The sequence below is a fragment of the Megalobrama amblycephala genome, linkage group LG9 (genome assembly GCF_018812025.1).
Source record: "Megalobrama amblycephala isolate DHTTF-2021 linkage group LG9, ASM1881202v1, whole genome shotgun sequence".
In the NCBI taxonomy this organism is placed as follows: domain Eukaryota; kingdom Metazoa; phylum Chordata; class Actinopteri; order Cypriniformes; family Xenocyprididae; genus Megalobrama; species Megalobrama amblycephala.
Window position 1 is genome coordinate 24,409,758 of NC_063052.1, and position 19,514 is coordinate 24,429,271.

The 19,514-nt window shown below is 36.8% G+C and overlaps 2 protein-coding genes across 6 annotated transcripts; both read right to left on the bottom strand.

Annotated features, from left to right (window-relative positions):
• Positions 1 to 3,422, bottom strand: cbx3a (chromobox homolog 3a (HP1 gamma homolog, Drosophila)). 5 transcript variants are annotated; one of them, XM_048202279.1, is made up of 5 exons: positions 3,266 to 3,422; positions 1,627 to 1,766; positions 1,307 to 1,475; positions 1,088 to 1,182; positions 1 to 594 (listed from the first exon to the last, which is right to left on the bottom strand). In XM_048202279.1, the coding sequence occupies exons 2-5, from the start codon at positions 1,758 to 1,760 to the stop codon at positions 468 to 470; spliced, it is 525 nt and encodes a 174-aa protein (XP_048058236.1). In that variant the 5' UTR covers positions 1,761 to 1,766; positions 3,266 to 3,422; the 3' UTR covers positions 1 to 467. The 5 variants fall into 5 exon arrangements, with proteins under 5 accessions (XP_048058236.1, XP_048058237.1, XP_048058235.1 ...); XM_048202280.1 differs by lacking the exon at positions 3,266 to 3,422 and adding an exon at positions 3,173 to 3,194; XM_048202278.1 differs by lacking the exon at positions 3,266 to 3,422 and adding an exon at positions 2,608 to 2,762.
• Positions 3,423 to 8,772: 5,350 nt separating this feature from the next.
• Positions 8,773 to 15,322, bottom strand: nfe2l3 (nfe2 like bZIP transcription factor 3). The gene is made up of 4 exons (XM_048202272.1): positions 14,407 to 15,322; positions 13,299 to 13,415; positions 11,970 to 12,053; positions 8,773 to 11,589 (listed from the first exon to the last, which is right to left on the bottom strand). Exons 1-4 carry the CDS (start codon positions 14,914 to 14,916, stop codon positions 10,390 to 10,392), a joined length of 1,911 nt encoding a protein of 636 aa, XP_048058229.1. The 5' UTR covers positions 14,917 to 15,322; the 3' UTR covers positions 8,773 to 10,389.
• Between the last annotated feature and the right edge of the window lie 4,192 nt (positions 15,323 to 19,514).

The following is a 19,514-nucleotide window of genomic DNA, read 5'->3' on the forward strand; positions in this document are numbered from 1 at the left end:
TTAAAAGCAGGCATATAAACCTTTATTGAACTAAAAAATAAGAAATATTTACACAAACATTTACATAAACAGACACTTCCAATATTCATGTAAACAAGAATAAAAAGAAAAACTACTACAATAATGACAACATTGCCAACCAAAAGAAACTATGAACATGAATAGAAATATGTTTTGGATCCCTTTCAATGACAAGATGAGTGGAGGAAAAACACAAGCCAGTGCGTTAATGATGAACAGCACTGCGGTGACACCTAGTTCAAAGAAAGTTAAAGCATCCTATATGGTAACTTTTAAAAACGCTCGTCTCATCTGCACATACTTTCATTGGTTCACTACAGTCATGCACACAGCTTCCAGCCAAATCTCAATACATTTAAAATTCCTCCACCAGACTATCAACATTTCTGCTAATACCGTACAGGTGGAAGACACTAACGTATGGTTCAATGAGATTTGCGGTGGTGCTACTGCTGCTCATCCTCAGGACAGGAATGCCAAGTTAGTCTTTCCTCATAAAAGGCAATGACTATCTGTGGGCAACGGGTGTTGGCCTCTCGTGCAGGTACCAGGTCCGCCTCATCAGAGTCCTTCCTGTGAACACAAAACATATCTCTGGTTAGAGCACTAGAAAATGAAACATGAACAGAGTATCATTGACAGAGAAGGAAGTACTGTCTTGTGTAAGTGATTATATCTCGACTTAGAAAGGCTTTGCATGTGGGCATGCTGCCCCCTACTGGCCTTTTTAAGCATCTTAAAGTGATAATGCACCCAAAAGTGAAAATTGTCATCATTTCCTCATGTTTTTAAACTTGTATGACTTCATTCTGTGGAACACAAAGATACTTGTATATAAAAGGTTTGTGTCCATACAATGAAAATCGATGTGATCCAATATAGTTTTGGACCCCAATTAACTCATCATTGGGACAAAAACAGTTGAAACATTCTTCAAAATAGATTTCATGTTCCACAGAAGAAATACAGGTTTGGAGCAACACAAGGTTGAGGAAGTGTCAATTTTAATTAATATTATGTTCTTATTTCCAGTCAGTTAAATTAGAAAACTACATGGGTTTCTTACCACTTCATGAGGAACATGAGCTCCCCACTGCTGTCAGTTGCCCCAATGATCCTCTCTGGCTCAAGGTTTCTTGCAAACCCTCTTGGCTTGTCAGACTGCAGCAACACATCAGTTTTAGCAATAAGAACCAAGGTTAAAATTCATCACACCTTCTAGATAAGAGCCTTCAAAATGCCTTGAAGTGACAAATAAATTGATGGCCAACACATAATATCTTACCATTTCCTTCTTTCTCTTTGCCTTGCTCTCCTCCGTTTCTGGTTCATCAGTGGAGGATTTTCTTTTTACAGCTTCTGGTTTCTCCACTACTCCTTTCTGAGACTCCAGGAATGCAGCAATCAGCTCAGGACAGTCTAAATTCTCTTCAGGCTCCCAGGTGTTGTCAGCACTGAAGAAAACATTAGCATATCTTGTTACTCTAATCACATAGCAAAATTTATTAACAAAAACCTCCCAAAAATAGCTTCTCTATTTTATTATACCTGCAAAAAATCAAAGTAAGTTTAAATAAGAATTAAAAAATAAAATAAAATACTTACTCTGTAAAGCCTTTCCACTTGAGGAAAAATTCAACTTTTCCGTTGACCACTCGCTGGTCGATCACCTTCTCCACCACAAACTCCTCTACTTCCTGAACTTCTTTCTTTGATTTGTTTCCCTGCTTCTTACCCATGTCGCCCTAAAACGTGCAAAAGACTGATATGATGAATCAGGAACCTGATTAAGGATTTAAAATCATTTAAAGCTTTAAACATTGAAAGGCATATTCCTCTTCGAAAAATAAATCATTTAAGAAAAAAAGTTGCCATATTTATGACTTGCACAATGATGCTAAAATGGCTAATGTTTACATATTTACTGAAACATTAATTCAAGTCCGTTCATAAATGTTCTAGGATCTTAAAAAATCATTTGCGATTAACGTCAAAACTAATTAATTTACGTGGTGCCTTGTATTTGTTGCTAGTATGTTAACGAGCTAACTACGCATGTATGAACAGGCCAGAGGCCCGAACGTAGTTCAAACTACTTTTTGGGATTATACCTTTTATTATATATGGACAACAGTGCTGTCCGAATGAATGTCTGACTATTAAAAACATCGTTGTTCTCTTATTATTCACTAAAACACTCGCTGGTTTTAGATAGCCAGAGTTAGCTTAATCGCTAGTTGGAAAATACACACACACACATAAAAACACTAGATTATAAAATATATGTATGCTATAAACATCCTGCATGTATGCATCTTACATCTACGCAAACTGAAACAACTAAAGATACCAAAAACAACAGATTTAAGATAAATGCGTATTGCAATAAATGAAGCTGCAGCATTCTAACAGCAAACTACAATGGACGGTGCTGCAGCACGAGATGCATGCGCGCGAAAACTCACCCTCACAATGGAAAAGGATTAAATGTGATTTACAAATCTTCACGCTTCTCGACCTGCAAATAGATGCAGCGAAAACGTTTCGCACTTTAACCAGGCACAAACTTTTAAAACTTTTACTCACTTGGTACACTATAAATCAATGAAAGATAAGTCGACTGAGGCTCGACGAAGGCCAGCCCGAATCGTACGCGAGGACGTAAAGCCACGCCTAGGAGCGGTCACGTGTCTCCAATGAGGTTTTTTCACAGGGCGGGGCAACCGTGATTTCAAAAAATCATTTTCGTCTGCATGTCAGGTCATTCAAAATATCATAATTCAGTACATTGAGATGTACATGATATCACCTGATATCAACTTTAAGGTCCTCACACTCAGAATATTAAAAGTATGGTTATAGTCTAAATCTGTTAATTGCTGTATCCAAGTTTATATGTTAGCTCAGCACTCAAATCTGATGACAGACTTACTGCAATAATTGAATTCCTTGATTTAAATAACTGAATGATATATTCCTATCAATACTAACTGTTTGAAAATCTAATTAAAATGTATAATGCACTTCTGTAATCTTAAATCTGCAAAATTGTCACACTTAAAGAGATTCAAGATTTTTAAAAAGGAGTAGGCTAAATACATTTGTAAACAATGCCACTGCATATTTTGCATAACATATTTCAAACACAAACCTTTCGCGAAGAATTTCATCCTTTTAATTAGACTTTTTCAGATAGATACACCAACATTTTGACTTACATCAAAGCGAAACTCCTTTACCATACCTCAGAATTTATTTGCGATGAAACGGAGCGATCATTCCACAGGAACAAGGTACAGCCCCTTTCCTCAGCAACCTATGTCCTGTGGGATCCTTTCGATTATATCATCAGCATTAAAGTGACGACTACAGATTTTTTTATAAGTGACTTTCTCACACGAATTATGTCAATCCTCTTTTGGCGCGTTTCCTGATCTGTAGGGAAACCGTGAAAACTTATGACGGAGTTAAACTTTGCGGAAGCATGGCACGATGTGACACAATATTCTTTCGTTCTGCTGTTCTCCCGCTTTAGAAACTTAAACCTTTTGGAACTCATAATTTTGGAACTCAAACAGTTGCATTTTTTTGTTTGATGACAAGACCGAGATCGGAAGCCACAATACTTCTTCCTTTAGGATTTTGTGGGTCGCGCGGTACCGCCGTCACCAAAACCATTTCCATACCCGAACCATTATATCACATAAACATTCAAATAACACATCAGACACTTTGCATTCTTCAGTAATCCATCTGGGTCAGTGTTGCCAACTGATTTTCAGGGAAAGTTGCTAAAGGCGGGTCGATTGTTGCTAAGGTGACAGGAAATATCATATATAGCTAAAATAGTGCTGTCAAACGATTAATCGCATCCAAAATTTGTGTTTACATAACATAGTATGTGTGTGTACTGTGTATATTTACAACCCAAATTCCGGAAATGTTGGGACGTTTTTTAAATTTGAATAAAATGAAAACTAAAAGACTTTCAAGTCACATGAGCCAATATTTTATTCACAATAGAAAATAGATAACATAACAAATGTTTAAACAGAGAAATTTTACACTTTTATCCACTAAATGAGCTCATTTCAAATTTGATGCCTGCTACAGATCTCAAAAAAGTTGGCATGTGGGCAACAAATGGCTGAAAAAGCAAAAAAATTTGAAAAGATTCAGCTGGGAGAACATCTAGCAACTAATTAAGTTGATTGATATCAGGTAACATGATTAGTTATAAAAGGGATGTCTTAGAGTGGCAGAGTCTCTCAGAAGTAAAGATGGGCAGAGGCTCTCCAATCTGTGAAAGACTGCGTAAAAAGATTGTGGAAAACAATGATGCATAACATCATCAAAAGATTCAGAGAAACTGGAGAAATCTCTGTGCGTAAGGGACAAGGCCAAATACCTTTATTGGATGCACATGGTCTTCGGGCCCTCAGATGACACTGCATCACTCAATGACATTACGAAATGGCTTCCAGAAACCACTGTCGGTAAACACAATCCGCCGTGCCATCTGTAGATGCCAACTAAAGCTCTATCATGCAAAAAGGAAGCCATATGTGAAAATGGTCCAGAAGCACCATCATGTCCTGTGTGCCAAGGCTCATTTAAAATGGACAAAGTGGAAAAGTGTTCTATGGTCAGACGAGTCTAAATTTGACATTCTTGTTGGAAATCATGGACGCCGTGTCCTCCGGGTTAAAGAGGAGGGAGACCTTTTAGCATGTTATCAGCATTCAGTTCAAAAGCCAGCATCTCTGATGGGGGTGCATAAGTGCATACGGTATGGGCAGCTTGCATGTTTTGGAAGGCACTATGAATGCTGAAAGGTACATAAAGATTTCCAGACGACGTCTATTTCAGGGAAGGCCTTGTGTATTTCAGCAGGACAATGCAAAACCACATACTGCAGCTATTACAACAGCATGGCTTCATCTTAGAAGAGTCCAGGTGCTGAATTGGCCTGCCTGCATTCCAGATCTTTCACCTATAGAGAACATTTGGTACATCATTAAACAAAAAAATACGTCAAAGATGACCACAAACTCTTCAGCAGCTGGAAACCTATATCAGGCAAGAATGGGACCAAATTCCAACACCAAAACTCCAGGAACTCATTATCTCGATGCCAAGACGTCTTCAAACTGTTTTGAAAAGAAGAGGAGATTCTACACCATGGTAAACATGCCCCCGTCCCAACTATTTTGAGACCTGTAGCAGGCATCAAATTTGAAATGAGCTCATTTTGTGCATAAAACTGTAAAATTTCTCAGTTTAAACATTTGTTATGTTATCTATGTTCTATTGTGAATAAAATATTGGCTCATGTGATTTGAAAGTCTTTTACTTTTAATTTTATTCAAATTTAAAAAACGTCCCAACTTTTCCTGAATTCGGGTTGTATTATGTATATATTAATACACACACATACATGTATTTTAGAAACATTTAGCTACATGTATACTTATATATAATTTATATTATATATAAAATATGTATATTTATATATAAACAATATTTTTGTAAAATATATACATGCATGTGTGTGTATTTATATATACATAATAAATATACACAGTACACACACATATATTATGTAAACACAAACTTTTATTTTGGATGCAATTAATCGTTTGACAGCACTAATATAAAACTGACATTTGGATATTTGACTTACCAGTTACAAAATGTTTACTGCACACATAGGCATACTGAGTGTCAGGATTCCACAATTTACCCATTCTTCCTGCTGTGCTGATGCTACATGTCTTTTACCTGTATCCACTTTTGTCTCCTTAAAAGTTGGCTAAGGCTTTTACAGTTCGGTAGCTAATAAAAACTTAGTTCTGTTTTTTTTTTTTTTTAGCTTGTTTGCTGTACACCCTGTCACACAGCAGCTTTTAGGCATTGTTCTGTCTTTTGTTGGAAGCAATAAATGACAAGGAGGCAGCCCCGGGGTGGGCGTGGCTTACATGCGCTCTGTCTCTATGCTTACCTGTCATGTTCATGCAAAGATTTTATGTTTAAAGTACAATGGCAAAACCTAGAAGCAGTGTTGGGGAAAGTTGCTTTTAAAAGTAATGCATTACAATATTGCATTACTCCATAAAAAAGTAACTAATTGCGTTAGTTACTTTTTATGAAAAGTAATGCATTACATTACTTTCACTTTTGGGCTAGCTTGTTTGTTTTTTAATAACAACAAAAAAGTTCTATTTTTGGCAAATGTTTAAGGCCCTTTCACACCAAAAGTGAAATGAATAAGCCTCAGGCTGAAGGAAATGCATATTTACGCCTGTACATTAGAGGGCACCGCTCAAACAAACCTTTAGGCTGTGCTGCCATTCTTGATTAAAGAAGAATAGGATATGTGCAAGTGAGATGAGTAAATGCAGCTGTCAGTCAATAGTTACTAGAAAAAGTAATCTGATTACATAAGTTACTTGTAATGTGTTACCCCCAACACTGCCTAGAAGTCTAGATCAGGGGTCTCCAAACTCAGTCCTGGAGGGCCACTGTCCTGCAGAATTTAGCTCCAATCCAAGTTAAACACATCTGAACCAACTAACCAAGGTCTATTAGGCATACTAGAAACTTCCAGGCAGGTGTGTTGAGGTAAGATGAAGCTAAACTCTGCAGGACAGGGGCCACTGTTTGGAGACCCCTGGTCTAGATTATAAGATTTGTTTAAGTCTTTTATTTTCTAAACTATTATTTTTAGCAGTTGGCTGTACTGAAAATAGATGTCTCCATTATATTTTCCACATTGCTGCTGCCAAGATAGTCCAATTTCTGCCTACACTGTTTTTAATTCATTTCTGCCTTTATTGGCCCCTTTAGCAGTTGTATAGGTTTCTTTGTCTTTACTCCCAAAATGTTCTGGCACCCATAAAAACTAATGGACTGATGCTGTTTAGTTACACTTAAAAACACAATTAGGCATGTATATTGTCACTTGTGGACCTATAGCATCTGTTATAGAGCAACCATAAGTCACCATGAATTAATGAATAAAAACAAGTGACCACTATTTTGAACATATTTAAATGAACTGTTTTTTTTTTTTTTTACCTTTTCACATTTAAAACTTTTTCCTTTCAACAACACAAAATCAACATTTTGACCATTCTTTTATATATAAAGCAATTCAAAACCAGCATGATGTTGCAACTACCTTTATATTGATGATTGTGTTCATGTGTTGCCGGTTTGGTTCTTTGCTTTCAGTTCAGAGAGTACATGACGTTAGTCGCATTATGCCATTCAACATCATCTAGTATACAGGTGCATCTCAATAAATTAGAATGTCGTGGAAAAGTTAATTTATTTCAGTAATTTAACTCAAATTGTGGAACTCGTGTATTAAATAAATTCAGTGCACACAGACTGAAGTAATTTAAGTCTTTGGTTCTTTTAATTGTGATGATTTTAGCTCACATTTAACAAAAACCCACCAATTCACCATCTCAAAAAATTAGAATACTTCATAAGATCAATAAAAAAGGATATTTTAAACAGAAATGTCAGGCCTCTGAAAAGTATGTTCATTTCTATGCACTCAATACTTGGTTGGGCCTCCTTTTGTATGAATTGCTGCATCAATGCAGCGTGGCATGGAGGCAATCAGCCTGTGGAACTGCTCAGGTGTAATGGAAGCCCAGGTTGCTTTGATAGCAGCCTTCAGGTCATCTGCATTGTTGGGTCTGGTGTCTCTCATCTTCCTCTTGACAATACCCCATAGATTCTCTATGGGGTTCAGGTCAAGTGAGTTTGCTGGCCAATCAAGCACAGTAACACCATGGTCATTGAACCAGCTTTTGGTACCTTTGGCAGTGTGGGCAGGTGCCAAAATTGATTTCCAAATGAAATGCAAAATTTTCTTTCATCTGAAAATAAGACTTTGGACCACTGAGCAACAGTCCAGTTCTTTTTCTCCTTAGCCTAGGTAAGACACTTCTGACAATGTCTTTGGTTCAGAAGTGGCTTGGTACGTGGAATGAAACAGTTGTAGACCATTTCCTGAAGACGTCTGTCTCTTCTAAGTTCTTAAATCGGCTTCGCCTGACAATCTTCTCAAGTCTGTGGTCATTCCTTTCACTTGTACACCTTTTCCTACCACACTTTTTCCTTCCAGTCAACTTTCCATGAATATGCTTTGGCACAGCACTCTGTGAACAGCCAGCTCTTTCAGCAATGACCCTCTGTGGCTTACCCTCATTGTAGAGGGTCTTGATGATCGTCTTCTGGACAACTGTCAAGTTAGCAGACTTCCCCATGACTGCTGTTGGGATTACTAACCTAAACCCAGTATTTATACCCTGAGAATAGTAATGTAATAGAACTTGAAATTAAATATTCTAATAATTTGAGATACTGATTTTTTGATTTTGATGAGCAGCAAGCTGTAATCATCAAAATGAAAACAAAAAAAGTCTTGAAATATTTTACTTTATGTCTAATAAATCTAAAATATATTTAAGTTTTACTTTTTGAATTACAGAAAAAAACACTTTTTCATGATATTCTAATTTATTAAGATGCACCTGTATAACCCAAAAACATCACTATAACATAATTGTCAGTATTAATATAATTTGTGCAGTTTAAAATTTAAGGACAGAGATAAAATGCATAATTTAGAAAATTTTAGCTTGATACTGCTGTCAAGTGTGGCATTGCATAGAATGATTTTCTGTGAAATAGCATCCATAAAACAAAAATAGAATAAAAGAATAAACTCAACAGTAACTTTTTTGTCCTCCTTTATTCATTTTAAAATATATAAAAGAGCCAGATCTTGAATATCCCTGTTTAAAATTGAAGGTATTCCAACCCCTTACACACGCATACACAAATAATTGCTCAAAAACACACAAAATAGAAAAATCAAAGAAAAACTGAAGGAAAGAGAGAAAGAGCGAGAGAGAGAAACCACTTCTACTCACAAACACAAATCAAACCACTCTGCCAATAAAGAAAATAAACAAGAGGATCATTTGCTTGGGCCCAATATTACTTTTAATACTAATTCACTAATTAATTAGTCATTTAGCTGATGTAGTACTTGCATTTTCTAAATTATAACTGTGCTATGAGGTAGACCAAAACTCACCAATTCTGTTTTCTTTTAATTAGTTCCACTTTGTTTTTACTTTGACTTCACTTCAAAGATGACCACTTCTATGTATATTTAAAATGTGACAAACAGAGTGCAAAAAATAAAAAGGAAAATTAAGTTGAAAACATAACTGCAATCCAACCTTATAAAGCCTTTATAAAAAGCTATCAGAAAGCATTATAATTTTTCTTTTTAGGCAAGTGCATAAATGTAAAATGCAAATGTAATTTATTATAAAGGAACAGTTTAAGCAGAGTGATACTGTTAGTCATGAATACACAATTACAATATTTTAACTGTGTATCTCAGTGGTGAGAGAAACAAATTGAGGTGTGAAGGTAACTGCAAGTTACATCTAATGAAAGTTGTATTTTATTAATATGTTTGCAAATACAGTAGTCAACATTGAAGTGGATCAAAAAAGTTAATCAAAGTTGTCCTAAGAACTAAGATGTCCTAAGAAGGTTTTAGGACAACTTTGATGAAAGGTTTTGATCCACTTCAGATGTTGACTACTGTAGTTTAAATTGAATTAGGATCATTGCTGTGGGGTTCTGTGTGTTAATGGGATAATATTTCAGCCAAAAATTTTAACTCACCCTCATGTCAAACCTACATGCCTTTCTTTCTTCTGTGGAACACAAAAGAAGAACGACAGTGGCAAACAACATTGGACTGACTTTCATTGTACAGGCATTTTTCAAAATATTTTCTTTTGTGTTCTGCAGAAAAAAAGAAAGCCATACAGATTTGGACTGACATGAGAGTGAGTAAATGACAGAATTGTCATTTTTGGGTGAACTATCCCCTTAAGCTCTATCCTGCAAGAAACAGAGAGGCACACTTTTTAACATGGTCCTCCAGTGACCATCTGCAAACATTCTTTACTTAGTAACTTGCCTTTAAATTAACAGTTAAAGAAAAGCAATATGAAGTTTTATTTTTAAATGTGCTCTTTAGAAATAGTCTTTATACAAACTCTTACTATACACAACATCCAGTGTTTTCAGTACATTCTCTCCTGCAAGTGAACAAAGCTACTCCCAAGCTGTAAATGTGTAGTATTTTTTACAGTATTCTTTTTGCCTTCCACTTGAGTTACGAATGGCTTTTAGGAACAAAGAAGAGCCAGAAATGCATCAAAACATCTTATCTCAAGGATTAAAACTCACCTTTCAGAAAACAAAAATATTTGTGTGTAAACACAAACATGCATGCACACACACACTCTCAAAAAAAGTCTCTTAAGGTTTCTTGACCTTCTTTCTCTTCACTGTCTTACTACCTGTCATTGTCCTTGACGTTGTGTTTGTGCGAGGCTGAACCATCACTCTTCCATTAGCACTGCAGTGCAGTGTGTAATGCTCAGGGTTCAGAGGATGTCCATATTCATCACGGATGTGGCTTAACACAGTCCTCGAGAGCGCCTCGAAATGTTCTGCAGCAGCAGAAAGTGCCTTGGCTGTGTGGGCTCTCTGGCGCAGGAGAGTATCCCGCTGCACCGTGAGGCCATCAACCTCACCCTGCAGGCCCAGGATCGCGTCCAGCTTCCTCTTGCGGCAATTCTGCGCGGCAAGCTTGTTTTTGCCTCTTCTGCGCACGTCACGCAAGAGCATGACTTCTGATCCTGACAGATTCTGCCTGTCCAGCAGCTCCAGGAAGTTTTCTACAGGCATGTTGACAATCTGACAGGCTGAAAACGGAAGACCCAACGCCTGCACCCGACGTTCATCACGACTCATCTCTTCAGGTTCAGACTCATCTTCGCTCATCACTTCCTGTTTGATAGTTGTGATCCAGCTAGATGACGTGGAATTTTGAGCCTGTGGGGCTGAGTAGGTATGATCATGCCAGATGTTGTCATGAAGGTTCACAGGCGACCAATCACGGTAAGCAGCTGCACAAGCGCCACCTTTTGAAGAAAGAGATTCCACTTCACTGCTATAGCCTGTAGCTCCACCCTCATCCTCGCAAAATGAATCGGACGAAGTAGACGGGGATGCGGCGCTTCTAGAACTGCTCTCCAAAGAGAGGCCAGAGTCTGAATCCTCCAGCCATGGAGTGTCCATCTCACTTTGCATGCCATCCAGCATCTGAGGGTCGATTGTTCCGAGATTACCCAGATCCAACATATTGATGTGCTCAAAAACAGCCTCATCTAGATAGCCTCCCATCTGCGAAGGGGAGGTTTCATTATGAGAGCTGTTCCCAGACAAACAGAAGAGCGATGAAGGAAGTGCCCCTGCTAAGCTCTGAGATGGGTCTGAGTGAGAAGAGTTTGTGGATTCCAAACGGAAGAGGGGTGCTCGGGAAGATGCCGGCCTGCAATTAGATGAATCTCCCCCGGTTACCATGGCATCTTGAAGGCTTACATCATAACTGATGGGATTAGGAAGGTCAGCTTCTAAATCTGAAATGCGTTGAGGGACCATAGAGTCAAAATCCTGTAGACGGAATAGAAAAATATTGTCAATGTAAACATTTTCAAAATTCTTATTTAGTGCAAATGTGCACACCAAGCAAGAATCAGAAAAGAGTTTAGTATTTAGATAGTTGGAAAAACAAATTGATTTGGTTTGGCATTGTTAGTTATTTTTAAAGTATTGTTCAGTGTCTACTGCATTGGGTGCAAAATAGAAATTTCCAATGAAAATAATTAAATTTTTTCAATAATCAAACTTACAGTAACTGTAACACACTTAAAAGTAAATATGATGAGATTTTTTTTTATATTAATCATTCCACCATAACTGATGACGATATTGTTTTACTGAACCATAATATTCCTTTAATCTTGAATGGAGGACAAAGCATATACACTTACATCAAATTCAGAGAGGAAGTCCTGCCACTGTGGAGGAAGCTCAAGCCCAGAAAGAGGTGGAGGAAGGGTACTACCCGGCAAATCCTGGAAAGAGAAGCAGCAAAAAATAAATAAATAAATAAAACAACATTTAACATCTCACACCAACAACAGTTAATATGGAGTTGAATGACCAGAAACATAACCAAATGTAACTTTACTCATTCATTCATAGGATTGGTAAAATATTAACCAAATCACAGTTATGTAACATTACGCAATCACTATGTAACTTTTGGCCCTCTAGCGGTTAAAACTGCATGCATTTAGTGGAAGAACATTGTTTTGGCTGTGCTTCAGCTCTGAATGACTGTGCAGATAAATATGGTTATCCTAATGCTCATTAAACATTCACTACTAGGCTTAAGAGATATAACTTCTTTAGAGAGAAAGGATCTCAAACTGACTAGCTGAAGACATTACTGTAGCTATACCCATTAAAAGACAATACTTCCTTGAAAATAAATTCCAGCATAGCATTACAACAACCATAATGAAATGACCCTTCACAATAGTTCAGTGAACTCTGTTAGAGCTACATATTGGCAGTTTATCTGTTCAATAAAATACCTTACTCACCTGTTGAATAATAAAAATGCCATCCCCACGTCACTTTTACAACATTTCAAATACCTCAATTCTCACCATCTCCAAAAAGCCAAGCCACTTTTGAATCATTTTATTACGAGCGCTGTCGCATTCTCTTTATGCCAGCAGACTCCTCTCTGTTTTGTTTTTTAAACGTGTGGTTCCCCAGAGGTTCAAGATTTAACGGCTCCATGTCAGCTTTTCTTGCTTGTTTTGACAACTAACCTATGCCACTCCCACACCACACAAGAGTCAAGGTGGCCGGAGCAACTTTTCTCCATTTACAGATATGACAAGATACGCACAGGCAAACGACGCATGTATGCAATTTTCCAGTGAAAACCATTCCGTCAGGTCTAAAATATAAACACTTATTATTATAGGCTTGCCATAGTGAGTCAAGAACACGTTTCAGAAGAAACAGTCATGTGGACGGTTTTAACGATGTCTTTAGTACCTTTCTGGACCTTGAAAGTGTTGATTATATTGCTGTCTTTGGACAAGACATATACCTCTCGGATTTCATCAAAAATATCTTAATTTGTGTTCCGAAGATTGATGAAGGTCTTATAGGTGTGGAACGACATGAGGGTTAATAATGACAGAATTTTAATTTTTGGGTGAACTAACACTAAGTTTTACATTGAACCTGATAGACACACCATTCCTGTTAGACAGGTGGTAAAGTTATTGTTTGTTTACCTCTTGCTCTAATGCTGAGCTTTGAGTCAGCTGGTTCAGCGAAGCAGGGCTGGTTTCTTCCTGCCCTCTTTCATCTTTCACAGCCTCCTCCTCATTCTCTTGGTTCAGTAAAGTTTCCTGGAGAGAAAGAAATTGTCAAAATAAAGGCTTGAAATGTTTTGCTTTAAATATTTGTTTATAAAAACAGTGCACTCAAGAGTAATTCCAAGAAAGTAAAGAAATACTCTGTAAACTATGGTGCACCTGTTTAAGACAAATGTATTCTTAGTACTCTGCTACTTGTTCAATAGATTATGAATTCTTACTTTCACCTGTGGTAGTTAAAGAAAAGGAAGAAATATTTGCATAAAGGTGGCTCTAGGGATAACACATGACTTAACGGATTTCAGAAACTAGGTTGAGCTCTGTCAAGACATGATCAAGTAACAGCGAATATTTCAGAAAGCAGGTTTGGGCTGGACCAAAGGGTAATTTACCACTCTTCTCTCAGACAAAACTACTCTCTTGTTACAAAACAAACGATTTGCCCAGTAAAAACAGAAAAAAAATGAAGGGAATTTCCTTAAGTATTTATTTTATAACACGTGAACTTTCACAACAAATAGTTTTGACAGACTTGACGTTTAAAATCTATGGTTTAAATTCAAAGTTTGCCTGACGCACGTGACCTAACGTGATTTAAACTAACAAGTGAGCAGGTAAGTTACCTCGTAAACACGACTCATTTCCTCACAAAAACTTGCATTAAATTTGCTGATAAAAAAAACAAACAAAAACAAAACAACAAATACACATAAAACCATAGCCTAAAGATTGGTACAGATCAATTAAAAAAGGTAGATATAATTTGGCCATATATTTAACATTTAATTAATCTGTAACATTAAACTGGTTTATTTTGCTTATGGATGGGTCACTTTCCATTGTTTCGCTTTCGCCTTTAGTTGCTCACGAGTGCCATGAAGCTAACTGGCTAACTAAATACAAAATACAAACAAACAAATGCTTAAAGCAGTTTACATGTGGCTACTGTGTGCCCTATGAGGAGAAAACAACATAATATAACTGTTAAGTATAGAAAGAGTGTAATAAGGCACTGCATTGTTACCTCTTTGGAAAGTTCGTCAGCTGCACAGCAAGGCCTTGAAACATTGCAGTCCTGAGATACTGACAGTCCGAAGCTCTCTCCAGTCCTGTGATCATCCTCTTCCAGGTGATTTTCGGTATTTACGTCCTCGTTATCAGGGTCCCCTGACAGGTCGAGTGGCTCACTGACATCAGAACCATCATCAGGCACCAGGTGCACCAGCCATGCGCTGACACGCGTGGGGAAGCGGGCCGGGGATCCGAGCGCACGCACTTCATTCAGCAGCCTGCGGCTGGTGAAAAAATAGTCTAGCTCGGGACATTTTGGGTGCACTTGATGGCCCGCTGCGGTGTCCCGATAGTGGTGAAACGGGGTTTGTATGAAAGCCGAGCTCGGCCCTCCGTCCGTCTCTATCAACGGCGAGAAGTAGCCGCTCAAATAAGTGTCGACATCCACGCGAACACCTATCAAACTAAGCAGAATCGTAAACTGGATGAGTCCCTCGGTGAAATATTTCTTCATATGATGCATGTTCCAAAACAAATATTTCAACCTCGGGAGGCCTGAACGAGAACAAAGATCGCCCGTTTGCCGTTAAACAAAGACAAAATCCCAAACAAAAGAGCACGCGTTGACTACTCTCAGTGTCAGACAAAGAGCAGCCCCGACCGGCGAAACTGTTCGCTGCACTTACACACTACCGGCTTTTCATTATTTCCTGGCCTATAACATCATAATGCGGAGATGCAGTGCCTTCCCCTAATATAGGAAACCACAACGAGTCATTCTTATCTGCTATATTCTGTAGCGAAAGACAAAACATGAAACTTTTTATCTTATTAAAAGAACAATAAAACTCCTCGGCGGTCCTGAATCGAGCCTCTCATCCTAGGAGTGGAACAACTGCTCAAATTTGCATAATTCATAAAATCCCACTCACATGCGACAGAATTACCTTCGCAACAAGCTCTGATTGGGCCATTTCTGTTGTCGTTCATTTAAAGAGCCAATCACACGCAAGCATGCTTTCGTCGCTTCCTTTAGCCCTTCCGCTCTTGGATAAACTGGGGAGTTTTATCCATTATTGATCCAAATAATATATGTATTCTTCTATTAAGCACGATAAACAAGTGTTATCAAAACATACCTCTTCTGTGTGACCTACTAAACCGGTGCACTGCACTCTTCTAATACTTTCAACGGTAGATCATTGCTGACGCTGTCATGTTAACTGTCCATGAACCACAGACACGAGGGAACAACGAATGGTGATTCATTACCACACTTACAGGGCGTATGATTCTATCTATCTATCTATCTATCTATCTATCTATCTATCTATCTATCTATCTATCTATCTATCTATCTATCTATCTGTCTGTCTGTCTGTCTGTCTGTCTGTCTGTCTGTCTGTCTGTCTGTCTGTCTGTCTGTCTGTCTGTCTGTCTGTCTGTCTGTCTGTCTGTCTGTCTGTCTGTCTGTCTGTCTGTCTGTGATTCAAATTCAAAATTGTTTTATTGGCATTAATGTAAATAATACAATATTGCCAAAGCTTGGAATATATAGGCCTATATATATATATATATATATATATATATATATATAGCCTATATATATATAACACTGATTCTTGAGAGATAGGACAAAACATGGCCATCAATTTTAACTGCTATTAGGTTTAAAAATAAAAATATTTTCTATTTTAAATGTTATGAGGGATTAATAATAGAATGTATTTATCACAATTATCCCCTTCAATTTAATTTTATCATTATTATATATAATGTATGACACTTATTGTCTTCTAAAACATCTAAAACAGTGTGTCCACAGAAAAGGGTTCAATCATTCATATGCAATAAATAAGCTTTATTTTTAATGATTACAAAGCTTGTTTTATCAAAATCAACACTTAATAATATCTTTTGTTAGAGCCAGGTTTTTTTTCAATGACGTGTGTTTTATAAGATTTCAAAGTTGTGTCCCCACTTTTTGTCAACACTGTCAGACATTCATTAAAATGTAATAAAATCAGGGAATTTCAGGGGCAGCTGTCACTCTGAGGGACCCTCTTGCCACATTCCACCTCTGCAGAGTACATCAATGTCAGACAGGCTTTAGTAAGTTTTGTAGTTTTAGAATATTTTATATCCTAATGTTAATATTTCCTGTGTCACAACCATGATATGTCAACACCCTCTTCCAATGTATGAGGAAATTATTTGAAATTTTTAGATAATTTTATTCTCCTGAAGCAGGTTCTATTAGCATCTTTAACAGATAAAACAAAATGGCTACTACATGAACTCCGTTTGTTTTGTGAAAGAAATGCCTAATGTGTCGACACTGATCGACACTCAAAGTGTGTCGACACTCAAAGATTTTCTGACGGTGGTGACATGCCAATGACGGAGTTGACATTCAACATGAAGTCATCATATTTTTGTGGTTTTCAATTCATTTTTAATTATATTAAATAGAAAATATATAAAATATAAAAATGTTTTGTTTTTCTAATATTGTATAAATACTAAATATGTGACTTGACAGCATATATTGCTTTTGTGGATTGATAGTCATCACTTAGCAGAGATAGTGTTGAGGGACCATAAGGCTTAAAGGGTTAGTTAACACAAAAATGAAATTTCTGTCATAAAGGATTAGTTCACTTTAAAATGAAAATTAGCCCAAGCTTTACTCACCCTCAAGCCATCATAGGTGTATATGACTTTCTTCTTTCTGACGAAAACAATCGGAGATATTTTTTGATAAAATCTGATACCGAGAGGTATCTGACTCCTCCATAGACAGCAATTTAACCACCTTCAAGATCCAGAAAGGTATTAAAGACATTGTTAAAATAGTCCAGGTGACTGCAGTGGTTCAACCTTGTTATGAAATGACAAGAATACATTTTTCTGCCCAAAAACAAAACAAAAATAACGACTTTATTTAACAATATCCTCTCTTCTGTGTCATTCTTCTGTTTACGTTCAGCTCTTTGCTAACATACTCACTGTTTGTTGTGTTTGTTTTAATACAGTAATTGATTAAATGTATTTGACAGTTAAAATGACTACAAACTCAGGTTTTCGTCACCACTATCAGATGTGTCAACTCCGTAAGGTCTATGTCACCTCTGTCAGATTAATATTTTTATAATATTTCATTATGATATATTTGTTGAGGAATTGTTGGTCAAAAGTAAAAATGTAATCTGTCTGCTAACATGAGAATGTGTTTTGAAATGTTAAAATCATCTTGATTTCTGTTAAAGTTAAAGTTAAAGTTATATTTCACAGTCCAATTTAAAAAACAGATGGAAATCTTTATAATTCAATTCAATTCACATTTATTTGTAGAGCTTTTCACGATACATATCGTTTCAAAGCAGCTTTACAGAGAATGCATGTCAACATTACAATTTAAAGAATGCAGTTAGCAAATAATGTAATAATTTAGGCAATTAATTTACAATCACTGTTAGCAGTTAACTGAAGGTAGAAGCAATGAGCTCCTGGAAAAATGAATTACATTAACAATAATTAGGATATATAGAAATTGGGCAATGTGCATGTTGATCCAGATGATTGCGTCTTTTGAAGTCCTTGCAGCACTTGGTGCCGTCTCTTCATAGGTGTTGGTCATCTGAGGTCTTCTTAAGTGGCTGGATCCAAACTGAAGCTTATGTTCTCTCTAGTCACCTCGGGATGGGTGTCCCGAGGTAAAACAGAAAAGCAAATGGAGAATAATTAGCATAGCTGCTGTTCATAACATTAAGCAAAGATAGTCATGTGCAATTGATCTGATATGAGATGCATTATGTGAATGCTTGGCTAAAGAGATGCGTCTTTAAGATTTAAACTGGGTGAGCGAGTCTGAGCCCTGAACATTATCAGGAAGGCTATTCCAGAGTTTCAGAGCCAAATGTGAAAACGCTCTCCCTCCTTTAGTGGACTTAGCTATAGGTACAACCAGAAGTCCGGAGTTTTGTGATCTTAAAGAGCGTGAAGGATTGTTGGGCAATAGAAGATCGGTTAAGTACACGGGAGCTAAACCATTTAGAGCCTTATATGTCATTAGCAATACTTTATAATTGATACGGAACTTAATGGGTAACCAGTGTAGAGATGATAAAATTGGTGATATATGATCATATTTTCTTGACCTGGTAAGAACTCTAGCAGCTGCATTTTGTATTAATTGTAGCTTATTTATTGAGGAAGCAGGACAACCAGCTAATAATGCATTACAGTAATCTAGTCGAGACGTCATGAATATATATATATACATATATACATATATATATATATTGAAAGTATTTTTTCTGACATTGTTGACACTTGTGATGGCAAGGTAAAAAGCACATTTTGATTAAAAAGAGAAAAGTTGGGAGGTTGTATCAAAGCATAGCTCCTTAGTACATGTAACATAAATGTAGTTTAATTTGTCTGAGTGTAAGATTTATTTTTTTCAAAATTGCATCCTGTTTTGTTCCACTTCTCTAGAATAGAATAAAATATTATAAAATATCAAAGCATTATCAAATATTATAACATAACTTAAATTAACAATGTAACAAATTAGAACATGACTGAACATTTGACACAACAGTGTTTAAACATATACACACACATACTGAGGGTCACTGTGGTGGACAGTAGGGAAACACACTGAGGTCAGACACACACATTACATACATTCACCTGCTGTCTCTCAGGCTGTGGCACATCCACACGTATCTCGCAGCCAGTGCTGCTGTCTGTCCCTCTCCTAATATTATCTTTATTTGTTCGGTAACACTTTACATTAAGGTTCCCTTTGTAAAGGGTTTATAAAGGTGTTTGTTAATGAGTAATAAGTCATTTACAAATGCATTATAAATCATTAATAATGCAGTTATAACTGCATGACTAAAAAGGGTGACTTTAATGCAATACCTGCCAAAAAGTGAGCTGTTTTTAACTGACATGTTATAAATGCTTAATAAATGCATTTATTAACACTTATTTAACTCAAAACCAGATTTTTTTGCATAAGCCACTTTTCATGAGAAGTCATGCACTGTAATTTTCTGCTGTAAAAGAAAAGTTTAAACTTTTTTTTGTTTCAAGTTTAAAGTTGTGTTT

Bases quoted from the DNA above. Each gene is read 5' to 3' on its own strand.
- nfe2l3 (XM_048202272.1), bottom strand. From the start codon at position 14,916: ATGCATCATATGAAGAAATATTTCACCGAGGGACTCATCCAGTTTACG. The intron at 12,054-13,298 runs GTAAACAAACAA...TTCTCTTTCCAG, and splicing joins GCTCAGCATTAGAGCAAGAG to GATTTGCCGGGTAGTACCCT. The intron at 11,590-11,969 runs GTAAGTGTATAT...TTCCGTCTACAG, and splicing joins ACTTCCTCTCTGAATTTGAT to GATTTTGACTCTATGGTCCC.
- cbx3a (XM_048202279.1), bottom strand. From the start codon at position 1,760: ATGGGTAAGAAGCAGGGAAACAAATCAAAGAAAGAAGTTCAGGAAGTA. The intron at 1,476-1,626 runs GTAAGTATTTTA...TGTTTTCTTCAG, and splicing joins AAGTGGAAAGGCTTTACAGA to TGCTGACAACACCTGGGAGC. The intron at 1,183-1,306 runs GTAAGATATTAT...GTGTTGCTGCAG, and splicing joins CAAAGAGAAAGAAGGAAATG to TCTGACAAGCCAAGAGGGTT.